The 27,052-nt window shown below is 45.4% G+C and overlaps 1 protein-coding gene across 1 annotated transcript in view; it reads right to left on the reverse strand.

The window, feature by feature from the left end:
- The window catches only part of LOC144106558 (uncharacterized), a 232,500-nt gene that overhangs the window by 20,808 nt on the left and 184,640 nt on the right, over positions 1–27,052 (reverse strand). Inside the window, exons 5-9 of the mRNA XM_077639404.1 lie at positions 10,249–10,527; positions 7,385–7,822; positions 4,457–4,591; positions 3,076–3,281; positions 2,766–2,903 (exon numbers count right to left, since the gene is read on the reverse strand). Coding sequence (XP_077495530.1) covers positions 2,766–2,903; positions 3,076–3,281; positions 4,457–4,591; positions 7,385–7,822; positions 10,249–10,527 — 1,196 coding nt within the window. The remainder of the gene's footprint in view (positions 1–2,765; positions 2,904–3,075; positions 3,282–4,456; positions 4,592–7,384; positions 7,823–10,248; positions 10,528–27,052) is intronic.

Raw genomic sequence — 27,052 nt, forward strand, 5'->3', positions numbered from 1 at the left:
CATCAGCAGACTGCTCGACCACACCAGTCCAAAAAACTGTTGTAATCTCGATTACGTTTAGATGTGCTTGATGGCAAGATGGGACATGATCATATGCAAGAAGCGCACTGCTTAGAATGACGAAGACCCAGCTAAAGAGTACAACCTGATTGGCTAAGTGCCATCAACCAAGTGACATTTTATTTCATCCCAGTGGGAAAAACAGGAAACAAGGTCACGTAACATAAGCTTGGCAAAAATTATTATGCTGCTTGTGTTTATTTTTTTTTCCCAATAGAATGGAATAAAATTTCAGCTGGTAGATTATGCTTATCAGTTCGTATTGCGGCCTTTAACCTGGTCTTTGTCAATCTAAGCAGGCTGTTCTTGCATAGGATCGATTACGTTTTCCTTTTCTTAGCATACGTTGTCTGTCCTAAAGGGACTATAGGTGGTTTGTATTGTACCACCATCGGCACTCGTGACACGAACGCTCGAGCGGGCGTCTTCCATTGACATTACCGCAGCTGTGCTTCGGGCGCTGGGTCTTAGAAAATATTAGGGTGGAAGCAGGGCATGAGCTGTCTCCAACCGCCGTAAACACACCGTGCAGCATGGTCTCGGAGTCAGCGCCCAACGTTGAAGGGCTGTAATATTGGTGCAGGACGCGCAATCCAGCGTACGTGTTAAGAGTGCTGACGGCGGTACATTGCACGTCCCCATCCATCCTTCATTTTTCATTCCTGGCACTTATATTCAAAATCGCAATGTCTGACAGCATTTGTCAGAGTGCGGTCATGTGGTAAATATCAACAGAAATTGGAATAAACTTCTTCACTAATTTGACTCCATTGTCACTTTTATTTCTTATTCGCTGCATGCTTTGCGTGCGCAGAACATTTACTATCTTTCCTCAGAGCAATGGGGTCCCTTTTGGTAGAGCGGTCGACTGCAAACACGGCTTTCTTGTGAGCACTTTGTGTTCTCATCACATACCTTCCGTCGCTGGATCTATTTGAACTGGTGCGCTTCGGGCCCAATCAGTCATCGTTCCCTACTTGGCTTAAGCGCTCGACACTGTCGGCTGTATTCTATCTCGTGCAGTCACTTATCTATGTCAATGCATCGTTCTACGAAAACACGACGCGGTTGTCGCGAACACTGCGACTGCGACGATCGATTGTTCAGGGCTTCGCTTCATTCTAGTAACACGCTTTGCCCTACTGTGTGTAACAAAACTCCCAACACAGCTCGCTTCGATTATTCATGACGGTTTTAATGTCGCATATTCTACCGCGTGTAATATAAGATGTCCTAGAAATAAGCAAACGATAAAAAGAAGGCTGCTTTCCACTGACCACTAATTGTCTTTTTGCGCACTTAGCTAGTATCGCAATGGTTTTTCCGCTTCGTAATAGCAGAAGCGTAATGAGGAAGGCACCGTCATCCACCTGTAAAGAGGGCTTGCCATGTTTTGCAGCTAAATAAAAATTTTTTAAATGTGCTTCTTGATTACAGCGCATAGGTTTCACTCGGCAGTAGCACTGCTTCAAAAGCCTCATAAAATTAAAAAAAATATTCTTGCTGAGCAGCAAGGTGACATAGGATCAAACGATTTAGCTGCTAAACACTTGCATGATCTTCAAATCTTTGATCAAAGAAACCCAGTAGTAAAAAAAATCCCATTAGTTATTTTCTGAGAAGTTGATCGCCAAACAGCATGAAGCTAGTTTTAAAGAAAGCTCTGCTAGTCGGTAAGGTTGCAGTGAGCGATAAATTTCGCAAATTCACACTTGATTCACAACGTCGAACAACCAATCTTCGAAGGCGAAGCGAAGGCGCTACCATGATGAGTAACTTGAGTTTCTCTAGGAAGCCACGAAATAAAACACATTTCTTTTTTAATTTTCTGAGATATAATTCCATTAAAAGAATTATATCTCAGAATATTTCCAGAATATTTTTGGTGGAAAAACGGCCCGCGAACTGGAAACGACATGCTGTTTGAGGGAGTCGCGCACATGTGTAAGTAGCTCACAGTCCATATCTTGTGATTATTTGTCCACAAGAGCAGTGCAGTGAGCCTTACAAGTTGGAATGTACGTGTCAGCTACTGCACTTAACTCGCGCACTGGCATACTTTAGAAAAATCTCCTAGCGACGTAGTTGCTTAAGTGTTGTATCCTGGCATTATCCGGACATAGTGCCACAGTAATAAATAATTATATTCACGCGGCAAATACGGGTAGCAGCAATGAAATACGATGCTGACGAGAACTTAGAACAACTACGAACACTTGAAATACCGTAACATGCATTGAATATTGGTACACAACCGGTTTTAGATTTGGCCCCAAGTGGAACGTTCCAGCTTCTGGCTTAGCATCCGCAACAATGGGTTCTGCAGAAGAACGCTGCAAGCGCTGGGTCACAAGGGCGGGTAACGGGTTAATCTAACTAGCGCAGTTAGGAAAAATGGCGGCTACTTGTTCATCCTTCACCAAAGTGTAGCTTTGGGCTACTTAGTATTGCATTTTGACAAAAAAAAAGGTTTAGCGTGGAAGCACAGGACCAAGGAAGACGGGAGGACCATTGAGCTCACGTCTCGTCTTCTTTACTTCGTCCTCTCCGCGCTAATTCATTCTGTCAGAGAGTTAACCTTTGTTTGTTTTTCTAAAACCTTGTAGTTTCATGTTGTGGCATAACACTCCAGTATGCACGCGTTGCTGCCGAATACTCAAGAGGTCGTTCAAGAGACGACCCTCCCAGAGCTACTGGGCGTTCACCTTGATGTCCTTGATGGCATAATCGACGACAGGCTCGATCTTTTCTGCCAAGCTCTGCAGCTGGTCCGGACGAATGCTGCTCGGGTCATGCGTCAGGAACTCAAGCTCGGAGGTGACGTTCTCTGCCGCTTGAAAGCTCTGCGGTGGACGAAGTATAATAGTGGGCCACAAGTGAGACATCTTGTCTTCAAAATGAAGCGAAAGAAATTTCCACGCAGTAAGTTTTAAATTTCCTTCCAGTATTTCCGCTGTTCGAGACAGCGCAACTGCCGTGTGTCAGTCCGGAAAAAGAGAAACGCTGAGTCATTGCCTTGTATCGGCAGTGCTGGGCCGAAGTCTTCATCCAGCCGGTCTCTCCGCTGGCGAGCAGACGGCACTTTCGACGCGCGTACTTGTACTCGCTGGCCGGGTTGTACGCGCCGTACGGGCACTCGACCTTGGCCACCGACCCGTGCGCCACGGGCTGCCAGTGGAAGGTGCCCTTGTCCGTCTGCTGGAACTCTTCGGGGCACGAGTCTGAACGGGAAGAGGTCACAGCGCACGCAATTAGGACTGTTGCGCACAAGAACACAAAATTAGGCAGACTAATTGGAAGAAAGATTCCGTATCCTAGTTATCATGAAACCAGTTAGGATAATTTATTTAAGCACAAGGGTTACACTTGCAGTTGAAGCCGCCAGGAAAACCTGTCACCAGCGAGAGCTTACTAGAGTGGCAGTCCCTCATGTACGAGGTAACATCACGAAAGTAACAATGAAGGCGATGATTGATACCTTTAACTGCTGCAGTGAAAGGAATAATGAATGTCAAACTAATATGCACCAGCGGGAACCTCCACATCCTATGTGCATAAGAGCTAAGAAATGTGCATACTGAATCAGTCCATACTGAATCAGTGTCCATATGAGCGAAAAGGGTTTTATGTCATTTGAGTTGTACCACAGGTAACGTAACGGTAATCGATAGCTTAATAATGACAAAAGATTAAGAGAAACTACACAATGTGAAGAAATGGAGTATCATACTTGAATATGCGGGAGCAGTCTCTGACCTTTGTTTTGTTTTTTGAGCCTTATGTTTCTGTTCATCCTACACAGAAATATAGGCATATGAATGCATGAATAGCGATAATGCCGGTCTTGGGCAGGGGTACTCCAGGATTCCACACTGAGCGTACGAAAGGACTGAACGAAAACGACAAACGAGAAATGATTTCTGAGTGGCGTTTGTCCTGGTTTTTTGTGGGATGGGGGAGAAGGTGTGTTTTATTTGTTTCCAAACTTGTTTATACTACTACTTCGTGGTTTCGTACGAACATAACCAATTGCTCCTGAAACCCTGGTCTGAATTAAGGTTGCATTCATTCATATGCATCGCCCTTACCTTGTCTGCTCAACCCTTGCGATTATGTAGTTCAAGATTGTTTAGAAAGCGGCGTCTATCTATCCAAACAATCAACAAACCAACAAACAAAATATCGACAGCAAGCAGCCGTTACATGAAGAATGGGGAAACTGGCGGAATCACAGCTAAGAGAACATAAGATTTGTTTAAATGGTTAGAGAAATTCAGGACTGCGCTCTAAGGTGAGTTTGGAAGTGCAATAGCCTTGAAAAGGGGAAAAAAGATGTGTGGATTATATCAAATTCACGCAGTTACTTCAGCATTCACACAGTGAATGGAAGGCATACCTCTGAGTTCGCACAGAGGACCGCCGTATCCCGGCGGACAGTGGCAGGTGAAGTCGTTAATACCGTCTTCGCACTCTCCGCGGTTCTTGCATGGACTCGACAGACACTCGTTGATGTTCTCCTCACAGAGTTCTCCTGAAATATGAGTTAATTTTGCATTATTAATGTCGCTACAGAATTATTTATTTCTAACATTTTTGGATCTCAAGCGATGTTTTATATTCTCCACTCGCCACTACAACTAATTGGTGCCGAACAGCTGGATGTGCAACATATTTGTTTTACGCCAGGCACGTGTATAAACACTTCTCTTGGTACTTCTGAGACTCTTCAGTCTTGAGACTCCTCCAACAGTACCTCTTGCTGAGAGAGTTGGTGTAACATTGTGTAACAAAAGTAAAAACAGCGCTAATTTTTACACAAACCACACAGAAAGACCAGACAGGACAGCGCCCCTCCTGTCTGGTCTTTCTGTGTGGTTTTTGTAAAAATTAGAGCTGTTTTTACTTTTGTTTCAAAATTGAGACTCCTCTACTGAAATTACTTTTGCCCCACTTTTCAATGTGTGCAAAATCATTTAGCTCTGTTTTGCTACAATCCTTTGTTTGAAGACGTCCCAAGCTTCAATCGAGACAGCGGAATACCAAAGCAGTGAAACCCTGCAGACAGCTTTGTGCTGACTTTACTTGGCCACGTGATTCCCCCCGGTGAAAACATCGTGTTTTTGGCTGTGGCAGACAATGACACCTCAGTAGTAGAAGCGGTAGTCTCTAGCGCATTTAATTGACCTTCGAGACTGCACATCCGCTAGCATATTCACACTACTTCAACGCTGGAAAAGAGCTTGTTGGTGTAAGTGGGCTCTGCATCCGCGACTTAAGGACTTCGGGAGCCATATTTCTCGGGTAGTCATAGAACTGTACACGCATCCTGGCAGCCTTTTGACGGTTAACGGAGATTGAAGGTATGAATGCAAATTGCATGAAACAATAATTAAGGTTGGCTCCCCACACCTCACTCAAGAGTATAGTTGCCAGGGCTTTTGTTGCCAATGCGAAACAAAATGAGACTCACCCCGGCTTACTACCGCTCAACACCATTGTAAAAGCGACACTCTGGCCTCTGGCTAAGGAATCTTTATATTAGTGCGAATGTTTCTGAGAGAAAAAGTTCCTTGAGAACTGGTTTGTTTTGCGAAAAAATTTTCATAGTGTGATTGAACTCCTGTTCCTTTCGAAAAGCAATATATATCATGGTTTCAGAAAACTACGGCACATGGTAGAGGCGCTTTGAATGCGTTCATAAAGTATGCTAGTCAGCCCTCAGTGCTCTCCAAAAAAAAAAAAAAAACTGTGGATGTGAACCAGAAGCTAAGGGAGCGCTGGAATATTATGCGCATAAAAATGGCTTACAGGATTTTGTCCTCATGCCGGAACGGCTTCTTTTGAGTTGCTTAAAAGAAGAGCGTAATTATTTTACTTCTCTAGAGGTAACGCTTGTTGCAGCATGCCACCCATCTTGTCGCAGTTTAATATATCCGAAGTGGATAATTCGGTTCAAGATTTTTTTTTCTACAGCTGGTGCTAACTTTTAGACGGAATGAACTGCATGTTCCATCACTTGGGATGTTTTTATCTGAGCCAGATATTCATTATTAATTACTCCCTTCATTCACTGCAGACGTACTTATGCCTGCTTACCAGCGATTGCTTTCAGTGAGGTTTTGTACCTGCAGAAACGCCTCAAGCTCGTGCTCGGCTTATTCGTCATCGAAACTTGGCATCTTGTGCGCAAAATGCGACAGCTGCATCGTGATCGCGTTAGCTTGCTTGCAGCATTACAGCCGCAAGTCAGCAAGTACACTGTCCTACAGGCAGTAGAATTTTAGGACACTCATACGGTAACTACGCTAAATATGGTACCAACCACTGAGCATATTTGGGCAAACACGACGCAGGGGTAGCAATGGCCAAGCTTTACTGTACCGTCCAGCCGCGCGGCTGTGCTAAAGCTGTCTAAAAACAGCGATATCTGTAGGCATGCAAAACACAAGCGTGTAATATGAAGTACAGTGCCGCGTTCATTTTCGGTGGCGTGCGTTTCGATGTCACTTCAGAGGCGCCCGACAGCACCAGCTAGCTCCTTCGCGTGAAGTGCGTGTCCTTATTCAAGAAATCACGGGCTGATTTTAAATTTCCTCTACAAAAAAAAAGCGTGGAATTCAACCCTCGAGACCAGGTAGTGGCCAGGTAGTGCTGTCTAAACGACCGTCCGCAAGCTTTGCGGTGCCTTCGGGGTCGCAGGTTTCGGTCTACGATACTCAGTGTACTACGCGGGCTCCACCGGAGCGATCCTGTAGTACTCTCACCGATGCTCGCTAGGAGGCGCTGGCTGCTAAGCGATCGCGGCGGCTCCTAGCGGAAACCCGTTGACAATATTCCAGCGGCAATTTGGAGATTTTTCTTGTGGTGCTCCGATTCACGCTGTGAAGCCTGGTATTTTGCAGTTACTTTCTAGTAAGCCCCTAAAAGAAAACTTAAGTATTTTCCGGTTAGCAAGTGGCTATGTGCCCCAGATGATTCAAAATGGAACTCAAAGGGGAGTTCTGTTAGCGACAAAAAAGTCTGCTCCACCTTTTTCGTTGGATTATGATTTGGCACGTATGAAGAAAAAGTAAACAAAACACTCACTTGCCAACAATACTTGTCGACTTGTTTTTCGCGGTAAGGGCAGCTTTTTTTTTGCTTGGTGTGTCAAAATAACTTTAAACTGCTCTTACCTTATTTAACCACGTTTACTCAAAGTAAGAGCTGTTGAGTCTTTGCTGTAACTTACAGGGTTCTATGCATGTGAGCGCTACAGTGGAAAGAACTATTTCTTCAAGATAAATACAGAGCACACTGATTCCAGACAGAGGATGAGACTGACCAGCGTATCCGGGCACGCACTGGCAGGTGAACTTGACGTCGGACTCGTTCAGGCATCGGGCTCCGTGCAGGCAGGGCGCCGAGAAGCACGGGTCGTACTGGTGGCACGTCTTGCCGTAGTAGCCGTCCACGCAGAGGCAGGTGAAGGTGTGCGACGCGTTCGACTGGCACACGCCACCGTGCAGGCACGCCGAGGGCTTCAGCAGGCACGGGTTGAAGTCGGAGCAGTTGCGGCCCGAGAAGCCCGTGAAGCAGTCGCAGCGGTACTCGCCGTGGCTGGTGTTGACGCACGTGCCGAACGTCTTGCAGGGCTGCTCCGAGCACGGGTCGAAGTGCTCGCACGCCTCGCCGTAGTAGCCAGGCTCGCACAGGCACCGGTAGCCGGGCCGTTCGTCCGTCGTCTCGCAGGAGCCGTGCTTGCACACATTCAGCAGGCAGTCTGAGAGGAGGACGGAAGATGTGTAAACGTCATTCGGAATCACGCTCAGGACTGTAACATTTAGAAACATTTTGAATTCGTGGTTGCAACCAGAAAAATTGATATTACTCACAGCGTCTACTTTATCATGTGAAGCTTTATGAAAGTTTAGAATGTTTAGGATCAGAACCATCAAATTACCAAAAACTGCCCTCTGGAGAGAAACTAAAAACAAAATCCTGCTACATGGAAGTCCGGAGTGCTCGAAGTGAGAAATTAAGAATGAGGTATCTCTACAACATGTGTTTCATCATTCTAAAAAGTGCCTGAGAAACGACGTTATATAGGGGAAAGCCACCATCGTCGTAAAGTGCCTATCAACTCCTGTGCGCTGTCGAAAAGGAGAAGGCAGCTTTGTGATTTTTATTTTGTTGTATGCGAGGATGCTTATGTGCACAGCATAATAGTAAGAAAGAACGATAATTAAGTTAGGCGCCTTAGGGCGACCACTTTCAACTCGTCCTGAGGTTGGAGAGCCAGACACGAATTATGAATGAACCAGACAGACACACAACAAGAACACTGCATCGGTGTATCATTCATCCTTTTGGAGAGAAAGCTCTACATCTCGCGTACAAACCTTGAAGGTCATGTTACAGCGCAGATATGACCTTGAAGCGGCCTCAATTAATACAGAAACAGAGGAAAATTGCGGTGCAGGTGGGAGTCGAACCAGGACCTCCGGCATGTGAGACGGGGACGTTTCAACCCCACCACGACTGTTGTTTTTTTCAACATGGTGTTTATTACAGGCGTTTATATGCAGGAAAGAGCTGTATACATTATTTACAAAGTAACCAGGCAGTATCCGACACGACTGTTTCACTCTCGGAAGTGAATGAAGGCGCGTCAGTGAATGCACAGATGTCTAAAAAACGTATCTTCGAGATAATTACTGAGGCGTGGATGGATAATTTAATTATTAGCATGCAAATTACAGGCCTCCCAAGTAAGCGAGTAGCGAAGTACGTTTCCAGTGAATTTTTTCCCGCATGGCGTGCAGTCGCAGCGCCATCAAGCGGCACCCTCTGAAAACCCAACACGCAATGCACGGCGATGGCCAAGCAGACGGCACGCGTCTAGTGAATGCAGAGATGTTTCGGAAACGTATCATCGAGTTACGCAATGAGGCGTTCATGAATAATTTATTTAGGAGTGTGTAAATTACAGATGTTCCCAGTAAGCGAGTAGCGAAGTTTCCCAGAACGCACTCAACGTTCGAGACGCCGAGCCGAGTCAAGTCGCCCGATACACCACAGCTTTCGCTCTCTAAACCAGGTTCAACAGTAGTTAAACCAGAGCTTATTTTATCACTTCATATAACCCGGGTGTGAGAAATCTATTGTGTCAAAGCACTAAATATACTGACCCAGTTAAATACAAGTCTCAAGTCTTGTCGCGATTCTTTCTCCTTAGCAAAGAATGAGACGGTGCTTGCCAATCTAGGTACATAAAGGGCTGTCCGTCAGCCGTTAAGTGATAGGTCCATATAGCCTGTGTATAGAAGAATAATCATATACCAATCACTGCCGCAGATATAACATGACACACAAGATGACGGCCCGGTTTGGGCCTTACCTATAAGTGCCAGAGAGAAAACCTGGAAGGAATGACACCTGCATTCTAACCCAACGCGCGGGCTTCTTGCAGCATTTATCGGCGTCGGAGATGTTTACTGTCGCAATGCTTTATGATGCTCGTCGCGTTGCGTGCATTTCAGGAACCACCTGATAAATGGTGTCACATATACTATAATAATTCAGTTATCAGCCAGTACCAGTCAGTTCCTGGATCGGACGTAGCCCGTTGAATTTGGCATGCCTCTCCTGCGTATTCGAGGCACATGGTAACAAACGCTAAAGAGAAGGACGGACACCACGAACGCTTGTCTTTAGCGCTAGTTGCCATGTGGCTTGAATGTAAAGATCACTAACTAGCCCAGATTTCCGCTTTAAAATCTCCTACGTATTCAAACAAAGTCAGCAGTTTCAAGTGAACGGCGCTATATGCAAAACGGAGCTGCGCATTTGATTTATCTGGGGTATACCGGTAGAAGTTGAATTCCCAAAATAAAATTTTGTTCGTATCGCAATGGTATAAATTATTGCATTATTACTAATAAAAAGGAGGAGAACTCAGGTACTGAACAATTTATTGACTGACTCATTGATTGAATGAAAGATAAATACTGAACTTACTGACTGACCGACTAAAAGAGCGCATGAGGCGGTAATTGACACTCTGGTAGATGAACTTTGTTCTTGACTGAAGGCGAGAACAGTTAAATCTGTAGTTCATATATCGATCAATCAATAAAACAACTGAGCGACTGACTATATGAGAACAGATTGATTAATTGGTTGGTTGATTGATTGGTTGATGCTCACAGTCGATGCGAGTGGCGAAGCGGTCCACGGGGCTCCCGATGCCCTCTTCGCGGCCGTTCCAGGCGTGCACCCGGTACTCGTAGTCGGTCCAGGCCCTGAGTCCGTGCACCGGCACGCACTTGTCGGTGGCGCCCGTGGTGACGTTTACGAAGGAGGTGACGTTCTCCGTCACCGCCCTGTACTTGACCACGTAGCCGGACACGTTGCCGTACAGGGGCCGCTGCCAGCAGATGCGCACGCTGCTCTCGTTCACCACGACGGCGCGCGTGTTCTGGGGGTCTGTTATAGGAAGAGAAGGAGAGGGCACGAGAGGCTCTTTAAATGTTTGACACTATCGCTATCGTCGCCCAGGACACCACGTGCCATTGGCGAAATACGACCAAAGATGAACTTTACAGAGAACGCTCAGGAAGTGGTTAGTACGTAGTGAAGGAAATATAAATAGCAAAAATACAGGCGCTGTAAATACCTGCGCAGTAAAAATTAGCTTTGGTGTAAACTTTGGTTAACCTGGCGAGATTCCTCTGCATGGCTACGTTCACAAACGCCGCACACACTGCCGAACGAATTATCTGTAAAGCTTCGATGAAATGCACGTGTAGCCGCGTCAGACACGCTGAGTCTCATCTCAAAGTCAGTCTTTCGGTGCTCCGTCTCACTTGAAAGCATCTCCGCGTCCAGCGCCGAAGTTGAAGAAACCTCCGACTTTGCGTCGCTGGTTAGACGGGACACTTCGAGATCACATGGTTGAATCAGCATATGAAGTTAAAAGGTCACATGGGCCAATCAACAATTTAATCTCCGCCTGCCACGTTAGGGAGGATGCTCACAGTACGATGGGGCAGTTGCCACCTGCCATGGTGGGCAGATTGTGATGACATCAATATTCCACATGACCTCTCTCAACCATTCAGAGAAATTCAAAAATAAACTCCACTGACGCTGCCCTATTGAAAACCTAGCGTAGTGAATGTTTCCCTTCAAAAGCAGAACACTGAACAACAGTACGCACAACGATACGGGAAAAGCCGTGTTCACACTAAGAATCGCTGCGCGCATTTGTAATGTGCGCCGAGTTGTGGCCATTGGACGGCCAAAGCGACGACATTGCTATAGGCGAAAATGAAGATTGCTTGTGGTAGCCACTCTAAATTTTCCGAACTTAGGCTAGGTAAGCGCTCACTGTTTACAGAGAAGAATGTGTGCTAGAAAGTGTAATATAAACGTTGTCATTTTATAGACAGCCGTGCTGACGGTTTTGTATTGCATTGTATTGTATTTTATTGCATTGCATTGTATCGTGTTTTCTGGCGCATCAGTGTGGCAGACCTCTCCTCCGCTGCCATCATGCGAGGCAGCATAAGTGAGTGAGTGAGTCACAGAGAAAATGAGCGAGGATGCGACTAAGCCTGTGATGTACCTCAAAGCAATCAATTCGCGGTAAATATACGTGATCACCATTTTCCCCATTGTCACTTTTACGCCGGATGTGAGTGCAAAATACGGTCTGTTTTTGGTGTAAAGTTCCGTACACCTACCGTGAAATCTTTGCAGAGCGTTCTTCCATTTTCTTTGAAGGCATACTAGACCGACAGAAGTGCAATATGACCATAAATTATACTGGCGTCTATAATGGCGCTTTGGAAGATACCAGAAAAAATAGGGAACGTAAAGTTGCTTATTTTCATTCCCTATGTTCCCGAAGGTATAGCATTTTTGTTCTGATAAGTTCTACTTTCATTACGTCTTTTGTTAGCTAATTATTTGAAAAGTTATTACAGAACTAAATATTTATCCTGTTCATCAATACACCAGTTCATGAATATTCACTTCTGCGCTATAAGCAGAGCAGCAAAACGAAGTAAAAAAGTAATAAACAGGCGTAACTTCATCATGTACACAAATATAGCGCAATTACAGCATTCGAAGGAATAAAGAGGACCATTTGCATATTAATTGACGCGTTCCTGTTTTTGTTCGAGTCTCTTCGGCCGCGGGTCTTGACTGCTTGCTCATTCACTTCGCCCCCCGGCCATGGCTAATAGGTTCAGAAAAATTAGTCGGGACAAGCTTCGGCTCATCATATTCTACTGCAGCAGCTTCGGAAAACGCATCGACTTGTTGTTCTTAAAGCGTGCATATAATTAGTTCACTGAAAATATTTGCCACTTTATCGTTTTCGTGCACTCATTGTACTTGCTACCATCTATTTCTTTTCCAATCATTGACTCCACTGTCGTATAATTTATAGCGTCTTCTAGGCATACGTGGTGAACAAAATATTTCTTTTGTAAATTTCCGTCTAGGAAGAGCAAATCTATAGTTTATTTGTGTGTAACTGACAATTTCGTACAGGGAATAAGTAGCCAGAGATTAGCGTCCGAGGATCAGATCCGTTATCAAATGTTATCTGGGGCACCAATGAGGCCCGATGTTTATAGGATATCGGCATTCCAAGAGTGGAGCCTCAGTCTGTTAGCATATTTACAAACCATAGCCCGTGTGGGCAGTCAAGACATCATGCCTAGAATTGCGATTGTTTTATGATTTATGGGGGATTTTAATGTTCCAAAGCAACTCAGGCTATGAGGGACGCCGTAGTGAAGGGCTCCAGAATAATTTCTACCACCTGGGGTTCTCTAACGTGCACTGACATCGCACAGCAGACGGGCGTCTAGAATTCCGCCTCCATCGCAATTCGACCGCCGCGGCAGGGATCGAACCCCCGTCTTTCGGGTCAGAAGCCGAGCGCCATGACCACTAAGCCACCGCGGACGCAGAATTGCGATCACGTGACACGATTTCGGCGGAAGAGTGTAGGAATTCAACTCAAAAGGTAACACACACACACAGGTGAGATGGTAAATTAAGCTCTTGCGGGTAACTGTTGGTTTCAAAAAACAGAGAATATGTGAATTTCAGCATGGGGCACATGAGAAAAATTGAGCTTCTAGGAAAGTGATTCGAATCGGCGTCTCAAGTTTTAAAAACGCAGCACCAATCTATTGCACTACAGAGCAAACGGAAACAACCGCACATGACTGTTCCGTAATTTTTTCTCACAAAACTTGTGTGACTTTTCGATAGTTTACTCTCCGGGCGACGTCTGCACGGGGTACGGTTATCCAATATGCTCACGCTAGCTCACTAGCACCAGAACTCTCCCCCCCTCATAGGTTTCTTTGTTCATTGCGACTGCTTCTTGCTTTTTTTACGACGTAAATTGTTCATTTCTCTTCAGAAAGCAATCATGGCATTCGAGACAAATCAAGAGAAGAGCGGCGTACTGCTTGTTTCCAAGATTGCCAGATCCGCGTGCACTGTAAACTGCATAACCTCAGCGCTGATGTTGTTAGATAACTAAGCTGATTGAAAAACTTCGTGTTGCCGAGGAGAGCAGTCAAAGGTATGGCTGTTTAATTAAGAAATATTGATAACAGAACAGAGAGTTTCACGGGGCGCAAGGGGTAAGGAAAGCGGCGCTAATTAGTTTAAAGATTCAGAAGTTGCTCCAGACGGCTGATGCACTTCGCACAGCAGTGACTTTCCGACGGCTTGTTACTTTTTTCTTTGAAAGTTTGAGGCACCAATCTGGAGAGTGCAGGCTATGGGTAGAACAAAATTACATGTCGGCTGGACTGCTGCGCTTGGAGTTTTGCTGATGATTCCTTTTTCTGCGGAGGTTGTCACAAATGCAGCCTGCAGAGGTAACTCTTTAGCTGCGTTTTAATTAACTGAGAAAGCTGGGTTAGTGGCTGAAGCTCTCGAAAGCACGCTACGAAACAGTGCAAGCCGGAATTGTGTCCAGCAATCGTTCGCACTTCGTTGACTGAAATACAACCTTTAGTAAATACCCCTCACGTGACCTTTCCCTCAATAATCTGTGCGGGCTTGTGGCCCCACGGTTAAAACGGCGGCTGTGGTGGATGTTGATTCAGAAGCCGCCGACTGCTGTGTAGAAGAACTTTGGAGAAAAGCGATGACTCGCAATAAAACAGGCAAGCAAAGAAGTTGCAAAAGCAGGTTTATTTTATGGACTTCGTTAAGCTGCACATTTTCTCTACAGTGTTTCATTGACTGTATCGTGCACCTTCGCCGAGTTAGTTCAAATCAAAAGCAGCATCACGGAGGCCGTGTTTTATGACGGTGCTACTGCAAATGGGAATTTTCCTTTACGCGTTTTCGAGAAAAACAATTATCCTCTAACACAATTGTTACCCCATTTTCTGCTGTGTTTTGTATTCAGCTTCGACGCCGCAGATTCTGCAACACTGGAGCCCGGAATTTACACTGTCCCGTGGTCATGGGCATGCGGATGACGAAGACAAAGTGGGTGTGTGGCTTTGCGGTAGTCAGCCATCTTGTGGGAGCGCAGTCGTCTGTGCTGTTCGGTCCGTGTCAGTGTGGCAAGTTCTCGCTACAGTACAAAGTAGCTGGACCTAGCAAGAGAAAGGCTAGTTCTCACAAGCGTTTTCTCTCTCTTTATTATTTTTTTGTGGGTAAGCACTAATCTGATGCGTACCAACCCCTAGCAAAATCGTCTCTTGGGCCCGGACCACCCGGATCCTGCGAATTGCTCTTTTCTGAAAAAAACATTCCTCTCTCTCGTTTCGCTTTGTGTGTTCACATTGTTCACGAAGTTATAAACTCAGTTAAGAACGACTGCTATGGCCTACACAAACCCTCATGCACACACATGCCCGCACACACGCAAGCAGGCGTCTGCAGTGTGTGAGTGAAGCGAAAAAAGGTTATTTAAAACGGTGTACGATTTTTGAAACAAGTGCTAAGCCGAATAACATACTTTTACATAATTTGGCATACCCTATGACTAACACCACCACGGTATCTCAGTGGGTATGGCTCTCGGCTGCTGGCCCGAAAGACGCTGGTTCGATTCCGGCGGTGGCGGTCGAATTTCGATGCAGGCGAAATTCTAGAGGCCCGTGTACTGTGCGATGTCAGTGCACGTTAAAGAACCCAGGTGGTCGAACTTTCCGGAGCCCTTCACTACGGCATCCCTCGTAGCCTGTGTCGCCTTGGGACGTTAGACACCGATAAACCAAAGCAAACCATACCCCATGACTTCTGTACAGCCCATCAGGTGATTTACATATTAAGCAAGATGCCATACTTGGCAGTAACTGTACTGCACATTCAACGCTATCACTAAGTTAAAGTTTCAATGCGGCTCTGATGGCGTTTTAAGAGCCAGCATCGAAAGATTAGAATGCAACTTCCGCAGTTATAACTGTAATCGACTGGTGTTGCAGCAGCTCAAACTTGTAGTCACGCCTACAAAATCGATTTCGGGTTTCAAAATCGTCTGCAGAAATATATAAAACGTTCAAGTACCCGAATGTCTGCATTTACACTGCGGTCTTCGACAATGATGTCCTGACGACAACGAGATGAATGATCAATTTCCCGGAGCTTGTGCAGCCAGCAACATATAATCATGCACCAACCGATGTCAGGGCAATTTCTTCTTCACGGTTTTTGTTTTTTTTTCATGTAAGAATGCGAGCAAGTATGAGGGTTCCAGACACAGATCTCGGTTTATATTTATTTTTTTTACTCTACAGAAGAACTAAAAAACACGCGAAAGCACGATTTTTCCATCGCTGAGAGACGAGCTCTTCCTTTATTTTTAATTCAGGAATTCATGGAGACAACGCCAGCAGTTTCATTCGAGACGCGAGCTCTGTTTGGTTTTGATGCGTTCGATAAAAAAGTCTGCCTTTGTAGATTCAGTTGTTGGAAACCGAAATTGCTTTTCCGATGTGTCGAGGGTTGGAACAGGAAAAAAAAAAGCAATCTTTGCGTCTTGAATTCCTTGCCGCATACATTTACTGTGACCTGACACGAACTTCATCGCTCGAAGCTGACCGTTTTGGCTGTCTATACTTGTATACATCGAACGGTCTCGCATTATTTTGTAAGGGAGGGCGAGCTCTTCGAATGGGATGACGAAATGATTGTGAGAAGAGAAAAAAACCTCTAGAGAAAAGATAAACCGTTCTGCATACTATATCAGATGAGGAGCGTAGCTATTCCGTGGATGGCAGAGTGAAGTGCGTCACTCGGTAAGTGAGTAGGCAAAAGGCTACGCTAGTGCGCATGATTGATGGGTAAGTGGGTGAAGTTCCTATTCCTACAGCGTTGTATGCACAGTACTGTTGTGCGACTCTAACGCGCAAAGGTTGTTCAACCGTATGAGAGTTCTCTAACGCAACACTATTGAAAGGTATTCGAGGCTTTCTTGGGTTGAGTAAAAAAAAAAATGGATTGCTATTTCGAGCAGGACTTAACTGAGTTGGTTGTTGTGGCGAGAGTTTATCCAGTTTGTTGTTCTGAGGACAGGGTGCGTTAGAGTTAATAAATACGGTGATCAATATTAATGAGAGAGATTAGGCTCTATGCAGGACACGATGATATGTGCGAACGTTTCCGTGATTGTGACTGACTCATCTTGGCGGCACAAATCTACTCGGTAAAAACTTGCAGAATAAAGAAACAGTTATAAAGAGGCTAAAGGTGGTGCTACGATCTATGGAAGAATGGAAAGAAAAACTGATAGCAGTAACTTTAGAAGACTGTAAGAAGGCTGCGTGGAGTTTTGATAGAAAGTGCGTTGATAACGTTTAGCTGAAATTAAAAAGAGCAAATCCACATAGGCAGGTCATGGAGTATCCAGAACGGAAGTCGTAATACTGCCTTAAGTAGCGTACGGATAAACAGGAGAGGAAAACGCTGTCGAGGGCGGTCGATGCGAAGTTTAAGCTTAAATTTGCTTAAACAACGAAGCAGCAACTGATGCACAGCAAAAAAAAATTATTTAGCGGCTGTCGACTAATTGCTTCGTAGAGGTCGCTGCTCTAACGAACATTAATGATGCCAATAGCGCTAAATTCAATCATGATTGACCGTAGACGGCCCTAGGAGAGTGAGGTCCAAACTGATGTGAGCCTCAAAATGGGCTGACGAATACATGCAGTAGAACACAAAAAACTATTTTTGCGCCAGAAATGCGTTAACATTATTACAAATTGTTAACAATTGCATTTCGCATGAAAAAGCATTAGGAAGCCATGCTGTTGTTGTTGTAGTTGGCACCCGTTCTGCTTCCAGATTCCGCAGTCGCTTCCTGACAAAAACCTGCTGCCCACGACGATTTTACGTCCCACTCAAAAACCACCGCGGAAATCTTTGATCTCTGTTTGGTTTGTCCATTTTTCGCATAGTTTTTCTCACCTCTCAGCGCTTATGCACATCGACACGATGCGACACGTCTTGCATTTTATTTTTGTCTCGTGTACGGTTCGTCATACATTGTGCTGTTCTTTCTTTCCCGGTGAACAGCAGTCTTGCTTCTTAAAAAAATGCCTGCAACTATAGCTTTATTTTCAGTCACTCGAGCTAGCATCGCCGATGCCAAAATGAATAAAAAGAAATAGCGTATGAAAAAAAATTCATATGACAATCGGTGGCAGTTTGGTGTTTAAACACGATTTATTTATCTCTATAACTTTCACACGTGCAGTTATGAATATGCTCTAGCCACGATATAATTTATATGCTTAATGTGTACACGTAATATTTTGTGTATAATGTGGAACTCGGTGTATACTAAACGTCCGTGCTGACCAAACAAGAGTACACACTCCGTCAGACTGGTTTAAGAGCAGCTTTTTGAGGCTGTCGCCCTCCTTTGTAAAAGGTCAAATAAATTATTTGATTTTTCAAATACGTCTTCGAGACAAAAACTTAGGCGGGAATACGTAAGCAGCATGTTTGAAATGAATTTCTTTCGAATGTACGCACTACTCAGCAAAAAGCAAGATCCTTGACGCGCTAAAACTACGGCACACAATTCAATATTGTCGCCTGATGGCGGGCGAGTTGCCGTCTTTGCCATTCGCGCTTCCTTACGAAGTATTCGGTACAAGTTGCCCAAAACACATGGACAGAATCCTATTCAGGGCAGACTATACTATTATTTTATGCACCGTCGTCTGGAAACCGTGGCGAATCTGAGGCCGAATAGGAAACCGAAGGAGAAAGCATACTTAAGGCCAACATGAAGCCCGAACATTTCCGAACATTTCCAAAATTTTCCTTACGAACAGCATACAGCACCAAAAAAAAAATTACCATAACGTACAGCCTAGACAGATTGAAAACAACGCCGCAGCAATAGGGTCATCTGCGTGCGCAACAAGATATGTAATGCAAAATTCACAACGTTGATTATACGATGCCCCGAAAGTAACGCCATGACTGATGCGTCAAGGCAATGTCAAGAAGGAATTTTTTGTTGCAGAGTTGCCGTTACAGCCCGTACGGTTTCCAAAGACTATCGTTTAAGTTTATCTGAGTGCGCCGCAGTGCATAATTTAGGGTAGAAGTCCGTACCTATGGGAACGAACAACAAAAAGTAATATTTTTTCCGAATACATCCGCGATGCTTTAGCGGCTGTGGAGTTCGGCTGGTGATCCCAAGTTACCGGGTGAGACAATTGCCATGGTTGCAGTATTTCAATAGACCAGAAACACAAAAGCGCCCGTGTGATGCGCGATGTCGGCGCATGTAAAGAACTCCTGGTGGACTGAATTAAGCCGGAGCCCACCACTAAGCCGTCCCGCATAGCCTATGAGCAGACTTGTACGTAGCTCATTACAATGATTACATTTAATATATTACATTATCTTCAAGGTGTGTAAAGCATTTTTGTAAGGAAGAACGTTGTCGGAAATCCAGTTGTCTTTTCACTAATTGATTACTAGTAAGCTGTGTTGTTTTTCTAAAAAAAAAACTATAATGAGCGGTGTACATCGAGAACCTGACTTGAATGAGGAATTCCCTTGAAGAAGAGCGAGAAAGTTAGAGCTGAGGAGAAGTAACGCAAACAACGGTGTCCTCACATCAAAGCCCGAGCGGACTGCATTGTTCCGCGCTTGAAATTTCCCCACGACACCACAATAGAATGTTGTGGTCAGTGAGCTGGGACTTTGTCACCTCAGAGCGCAACCAATAGTGAAACACGGCGCTTTCTCTAGCTTCGAGGTGGTGCGGTCACTACTGATGTCTTCACAAGAAAGCGTGAAATAAAATTCCCAAGAAAACGTCGAAGGACAACTGCGGGTGAAATAATTAACTTATATAATGAAGTTTAAGAAAGCCGGACCACCTCCTTTTCGTCCGTGCATGTATGCTCTCAGCTAAGTGAAGAATAAAACTGAAGTAAAAATTACCCATTACTTCTCTCCTATTGTTTATATGCTTATCATGCTCTCTAATTGAGAACTCAAATAAATTAGATTTGAGATTAAGCAATTGTAACTGCAATCGACTGCTTGTTTTCTCTAATGTGCACACGACTCTAACCAGTCGCTTTGATACGCTAGTCCCCGAGATTTACAATTCATTTATTTCTTCGCGATAGCTTTACTTTCGGATCTCTATCTCAATCGCAGAGAAGGCTTTCTTCACATCGCTTTCGTTCGGCTGAGCAGCTCTTGATGTTTACAGCCGATGAATATCCGCCTCGGAAGCGCCGTAACGACGTTTTCCATCAAGCAGACACGTCGTTCAAGAGCGGTGGAGAGCGCTGTGTGAACACTCCTCAGAAAAACAAAAGCTTTCAGCGGACTGCGAGGAACGTCGTCGCTTGTTTACAGAGGCAGAAATGAGGGTTCGAAGAATGATGAATAGAGATTCTACGAGGCAGTGTTGTTGAGCTTGAGACAGCAAGCAAACACACGCATGCTCACAGACCTGCGCGCTATACAGCGGTGGTAAATAAACCAGTGTGGCGGTAATAATGTACCCTCAGAAGAACTCGGCTCCGGATGAGGAAAGGAGAAGTGGAAGGTAGTGCGCGGATCCATCATGGCGCTCTTGTGAACGCTTCCGCTTCTTGGAAAAGGGAACGCTGACGCGAAGACGAACGACGCTTGATATGGGGAGGAAGAGGGAGCAAGGGAAAAAGTGAAGGAACAAGCAAAGGGTACGGAAACCCGGGACGTTGAAGGGAGTGGTTTAGGGAGAGTTCTTTCCGGGAAACACAGCTTTCGCTGTGGCGGTGAACCCTGACCTACGCAGATGAAGGTCGAAAAAGGGCAAAAGATGGGAAAGGCAAGGTGCTTAAATGGGAGGAATAGAAATGAATGTGCGACGAAATTTTAGGGAGTTTAGGGAGACTTCTCGAAGGAAAGGCAGCGCTCCTCATCGCGATGGGAAAACGCAGCATATATAACGAATAGGCGGGTAATGGTACGAATGCCCCCGCCGGTTGCCTGGAGAGCGCGCTTCTCGTAGGGAACGGGTAGCACGATATGAAGAACGATGAAAGGAAAGCAATTCGAGGCGTCATCGAGGGCAGCAGCGCCCTTCACCGGAGACGCAAAAGAATGACCAAGACCGTCGGGAAAATTGACGCCCTTGGACGTCGGGTGGCACAAGTATAAAAGCGAAGCATGTGCAAAAACGAAGGAATCACAAGTTGGAAAAATATTACGACAAATGCCGCAGTGGAGTTGACGTCACTCAACACCCCTTCTAGACCTCTTCGCAACATCAATGAACCGCGCAGTCGCTGGCACGCGCAAAACAGTTCATTGTTTGCCGATAGAAGGGTACACAAAAACTGGGACCGGAAACGCGACATGAAAGCGAGTACATAAAAGGAAAGAAAAGACAATAAACTTAGAGAAGTGCCTCTACAGGTTTTATTTTTAGTTTTTTTTTTGGCAGCTGCTACTGCTTCTTTTATCTTCTACTTATCAGAGAGCGTTCTCAGAGATGAAAGGAGACGCTCTTTCTTGCTTGTTCAGGAACTTTCTCCCGTCAGCACACTTTCCTTTCCGGCACTTCCTAATGTCCCGAACGCATTGCCGGCACTAAGAAGTCAGCTGAAGAAAGTCTGCAGACAACCTTGCGTCACACTGCGCTGCAGATAAGACATAAATACTTAAGAAAACACAATAGATGGAAGCGCACGATTATAGGAAGACAGAATGGAAAAAAACAGATAAAATCTGCTTAGAGGTGCAAAGATGGACAATTTAGAGTGAATAAGTGAACAATAGGAGAGGTAATTTAGAACGGTCGCAATTCAGTCCATCTTATTTATACATTTAAACTGTAATTCTTCTTTCGTATCGCTAAGCGGGATATGCATGGTGTTGTTCAACAGGCAAATATCGATATTGATTCAGACATAAAGCTATCGCCTTTTCTCGCATTAAAAAAAAAACAAATCAGATGGCTACTTCTTCCAGTCACAACATTACACGGAGCACCACGTAGAAAAAAGGATAGTTAATCGAGCATACACTCCTTGATCTATTCGTAACAGCTATGCGTTATTACACTACAAGGAACAATGAGCAGCTCGTAAAAACGTCAAAGCAGGAACGGCACAGGAATGGGAAAAGCATCTGGGCTTGCAGAAAACGGCAATACGACGAAGGAGAACGGTTTTCGTGACTACGAAACCATGCCGTGCAATGGAATAATGATATAATTACACTTCAGCTTTTTCCTCATCTTCTTGTTTCTGAATCACCATCGGCAAAGCCCGGAAGGTTACGTTGGATTCTGGCAGTTAAATTTACTGAGACATTAACATCCCCGAAACAATCTCTTTACCACCGTGAATGTAATCGCTACGGCATAAAATTCTAAGAATAATTTCGCAGAAGTTAACGCCTGAGTTGTGACCCCATTACAGAAGGAATATGCTGCCAGCGGCGTCATCAATCAGGATACGCTTAAAGATCATCGCGCTAGCCTCGTCGGAACTAAGAGCTTTCTCTTATCTCTGTCGCTGTACAGAAGCCTTGTCAGCCCCGCACAACTATTCATTAAATATAATTTACGATGCCGACAACGAGCATTCATTGCTTCGCAGCAGTTTTGCTATATATTCTTGATCAGTGAAAATGTAATTAAATTTTCTGTAGTAGAAGCGTTCGCTGGGCCATTGGGTGGGTTTTTGAGGTGAGGAGCATTTTAGAAGGAACGACAAAGAGTTTGTCTCACTAGCGCCTACACAACGTTAAGAGAGTTCACGGCACTCTTGAGGAAACTCTAGAAAAGAACAAAATTTTAGGAAGAAAGTTCGCCAAAATGACAGAGTGAGGAGGGCTTATTGCGCCTTCGCGCATGTCTGAAGGCGATCGAATAAGCATCGCCTATTGGAGCCGCGTCAGTTAATCACGACTCTCCATTTGGATGGCTTTCTGCTCCCTATGTTGACTCCGAGGGGGAGTGCAGAGCAGCACGAGCATCTGCACTGTTTGTGGAGAAGCTCGAGTCTATGCGTCGAAGCATCAACGGGTTGAATCACACCGGTAACTCTGCTCCATGCTCGCTAGTTATTATACTCTATAGGAGACGATGAACTCCAACGTCTTTTTTTATTGTCATTATTCCTGCACTTGCCTTCTATTTTTGATATAGGTTCCTGGCATTGCTCTTTCGTCTATTGACAGAGAGTATAGAGTGCGGCATTTTAGCTTTATTTGCTGTCCTTGTTGAATTGCTTTTTTCTCTTATATGACGGCAAGTTTAGTATTACTGAAAAATCTGTACACCTGAGCCCAGTACACAGCGGCGCCCTCTTTCAGTCGGCGAACAATACCTCTGTGTACTTAAGTGCACCTTGGTCTAATTATCACCATCGTCGCTGTCGACGCCTTCGCCGAAAGCGACCGCTGGGTTAGATTTTACTACGATACACAAAATTGCACAAGATCACACACACCCGACGCGGTGGCTCAGTGGTTTAGGACCTCATCTACCGAGCCTGAGTACCCGGGTTCGAACCCGACCGCGGCGGCCGCGTTTCGATGGAGGCGGAACGCAAAAGCCGCCCATGTGCTGTCAATGTCAGTGCACGTTAAAGATTCCCAGGTGGTCGAAATTATTCCGGAGCCCTCCACTATGGCACCTCTTTCTTCCTTTCTTCTTTCACTCCCTCCTTTATCCCTTCCCTTACGGCATGGTCCTGGTGCCCACCGAGATATATGCGAAATTTACTGCGTCATTTCCTTCCCTAAAAAATTAATCTTCATTCTTTCCACTGGGGCACCTATTTCTTCCTTTATTATTTCACTCCCTCCTTTAACCCTTTCCTTGCGGCACGGTCCGGGTGTCCACCGAGATATGTGCGAAAGTTACTGCGTCATTTCCTTCCCTCAAAAATCAATCTTCATTCTTTCCACTAGGGCACCTCTTTCTTCCTTTATTCTTTCACTCCCTCCTTTATCTCTTCCCTTACGACGCGGTCCTGGTGTCCACCGAGATATGTGCGAAAGTTATGCGTCATTTCGTTCCCTCAAAAATTAATCTTCATTCTTTACACAGGGACAAGCAGGAACACACGAGCTCTGATATTTTTATGTCAAGTACCAACAACAAAAAGAAAACTGCCAACTTTTTGCCGCCGTTTGAAGGAATGTAATTTATTTAAGGTGACATGTTTAGGACAACGCTACCACCGTTTTATGGGTAGCCATATGCAGGGCAGACGTCGCCAGAAATGCGGCGTTTAGGGTGCACGCCACACTGCTCCACTTACCGCGTGAAGAGCTTTACCTACCGCATATCGTTAAATATCAGTTACCGTAATAAAAAATACAGACCTGCGTGCATGTATGTGTTCGGAGGGAGAAGCGTATGTATGTACGAATGGCAATATCAAGTGCTTTGGCCCAGCAAAAAGAGCGCCTATGAGGGAAAGAGTCTACTGATGCTAAGCTGGATTTAAGTAATGGTAAACGGGGTATATTCCCTCAATTCAGAGAAGGGGTTATTGGAGTACACTGTTGAAGCGGCACCATATGTCTGAACACGGAAAGGCTCTGTTCTTTTTTCGTTCCCTGGTTTTTGCTGTTCGTATACTACGCGGTCATCAGTGAATAATAAAATATGAACAGAATGACAATCGACTAGCTCACAGCAACGAAGCTAATTTTTCGTGGCTGCTGGTACGCTAGTCTTGTTTACGCCCTCATCGATACTGAGTGACCTTTCTTGGTTGCTCCCGCCCTCCCGCACTGTCACACACAGTAAATATACCTCCATGTTACCCCTCTCGTCTCACTGTCACGTGACAAGCATGATAACCTCTCCAGGCACTCGGCGTATGTTTTTCGTGCCTGGCTTTCTTCTACGGTGAGAAGCTTTCTACACGCGCTTGTTTGTTGATGTGTGTTAGGCGTAACTTTGCTTTGTATGTGCGAGTGCGTGTGTGTGCACGCATGTGGTCTGTGTGTATGTGTGCTTCCGTTCATTCGCGAGTGTGTGTGTGTGTGTGGGGGGGGGGGGGTTGAGCTCATGTCTGCATGTGAGGGGCATTGAGAGCCATTCTCTTCGCCCTGAAAGCGACGTCTCTCTTCTCCTTTCTTCTGAACCCTTCTACAAACAAGGCTCATGGAGAGACGTAAAACGCCACTCGAGACGACGAGAGTGGAGGTTCCATACAGCAGATATCACGGAGGAAAGCCCTGACCGGGAGAATCGAGCTAGAGAGTAAAAAACAACATAACATCTTGCCGAGTCAGCAACGGTCGACTCAGCAAACAAAGTCCGGACGCTCGTCGAGCCCCAGTGCTTTAGCGCACCCCCCTCCCCCGCCCCACCCACGCATCCGCACTTCGACAAATTCTAGCTCCTGTGTTTCGCTCAGCGTTTTTACTTGACGCTCTTCCTTCTTGCTGCCTTTATATCTCTCTGTTTATTTCGGGCGTTCCTGCGTTGCTGCAGCTTTTCCACGCCAACGTCACTTATACGGGCTTGCGTGCGGAGACCCGGCCACTTGTTTGCGCACCTGTCTGCCCCTTTGCACCCACTTTCCCCAGCACCTCACGAGCCTTTCTATTTGCGTGTGTTGCGTATGGATGTTTTGCTTTTTTTTCTGATTTTCATTTGGAGTCTTGATATCTCGCACACCGGAACCTGGGGAGTTCCGCTGCAGCACGACCCATCGTTGGATTGGCCGCCGCGGAGTGAATGGGACCGAGAGAATATTAGGAAGTCAAAGTTGAGGAAAAAGACCGGCTGTCTCTTCGGTATTACAAAGAGAAAGAGAGAGAGAGAGAGAAGATTACTCAGGGCCTTGCGACAGATGGACCGATGGCGCTAATTATATGACGGGGAGCTTCTAGCACCATTACGTAGGTGAAGGTTGCCTCTAACATCCCTCAACCGTTAGGAGGTTATTTTTATTTCGACACTGAATTGTTTTCTCAGCCCCGCGAGAAAAATATGAAGGGGACACGTAATCTCCGCCTTGAAAGTATGGCGCTGTAGCGTAATGCTTTAATTCCCATACATGCATAAGGTCATCCTCTCCTTTGCATTCGAAGATAGATCCCTGGGAGTCCTAATACTCCTCCTGGCGAGGTGGTCATCTGCCCTGCAATGGCAGGTTCTCCCAGTGGTGGGCCTTGTGCGGCCCATGCTGCTCGGCCTGAGCGAACAATTGTGAATTTAACTGCCACTTGCAACAGTAGGTAGTTTGCTCACTATCCGGTGGGCAGGTTGGTATGACGCCGGAAGGGCACGTGACCCAGGTAGCCCACCTGCCTCGTAGGTTGCTCTCAGGTAGCCACCTCCCAGAGCCATGCCCGTGATTTTTCTCGCACAACGCCGACGCCGACACTGAATTTTCTGGTGAACGGAGACTATAACACTATCGCGTTATAAGTAACGCTTGCGCAATGATTTAGCCTTAGCAGTTAAGCAACTAGCGGTAGAAATAACAGCACGTCATGTGGTCTACTTAAAGATCCGCGCACATACAGTCGCCGCCTGTGAGGCATGAGGTTATATATTAGTAGCTCGCTGGAATTTTTCTGCCTCTACCAACCCCCCCCCCATCTTTTGAGCTTCCTCTACTAAAAACCGTATTTTAAGCAGCCTCCCGCAGTACATGTGGATACCGGAAGTGGCGTGGCCGACACGTGACCGCGATGTTTAGGACTAATCAGAGCACCAAGCATTAAAGAGTGGACTCTACTGGTGTTTCGCGACTTCCACGAGGCGGAAAACTTTCACGAATGCTGTAACTAAGCGCGAAAGCACAGGATAAACAGAGGCTAGTTATGCGGCAGAAAAATTTGAACAGGTAATCTTCCCGGCGTTAGCGCAAAACGGAGCTAAGTGGACGTCACTTTTGAACGCGTTTCTCCGCCAGTGGATATACAAGCCGCCTGATGATGATAGCGATTATCACAACGAGAAGAATGGGTTAAACACGAAGCAGGGGTTTATGTTTGTGGAAAGAAAAAACGTTAGAGATCACTGCGGCTACACGCATTAGAAGAATGGGAAAGCATTGATACCTCCTCCACATTCGTCGGCTCTCTTTGCACCAATTTGAGTCCATTGACGTTTGCTTCCAATTAACTAATTATTGTATGTCATTCAAACTTTCTTGTTCGATTAAATATCACTCGTGCAGCACATTTCAATCAATTTCAAGCTTTTTATAACTTCATTGCCTATTTTTTTTTCACTATTCTGCCGTCCAAGGCTGTTTTCCCATCCACTCACTATAACAACGCCCGCGCTATTTCAACGTTTTTTGACATTATTGGCTCTAATTAATTGACCAATCATCCTACTGATATCAAATGTGTTGGCATCATCCTCATGTCGTCCTCTCTCAATCACAATCATTCATTTGATGCTACCTCCTCTGAGAATGTCACAATCGCTGCGGACACGTTTTGGTGGCACGCTTTGGTGAGACGACTCCGTCGACATAGCATAGAAATGCTTTCGCATTAATAA

The sequence above is a fragment of the Amblyomma americanum genome, chromosome 10, assembly GCF_052857255.1.
Source record: "Amblyomma americanum isolate KBUSLIRL-KWMA chromosome 10, ASM5285725v1, whole genome shotgun sequence".
NCBI classification, from domain to species: Eukaryota; Metazoa; Arthropoda; class Arachnida; order Ixodida; family Ixodidae; genus Amblyomma; species Amblyomma americanum.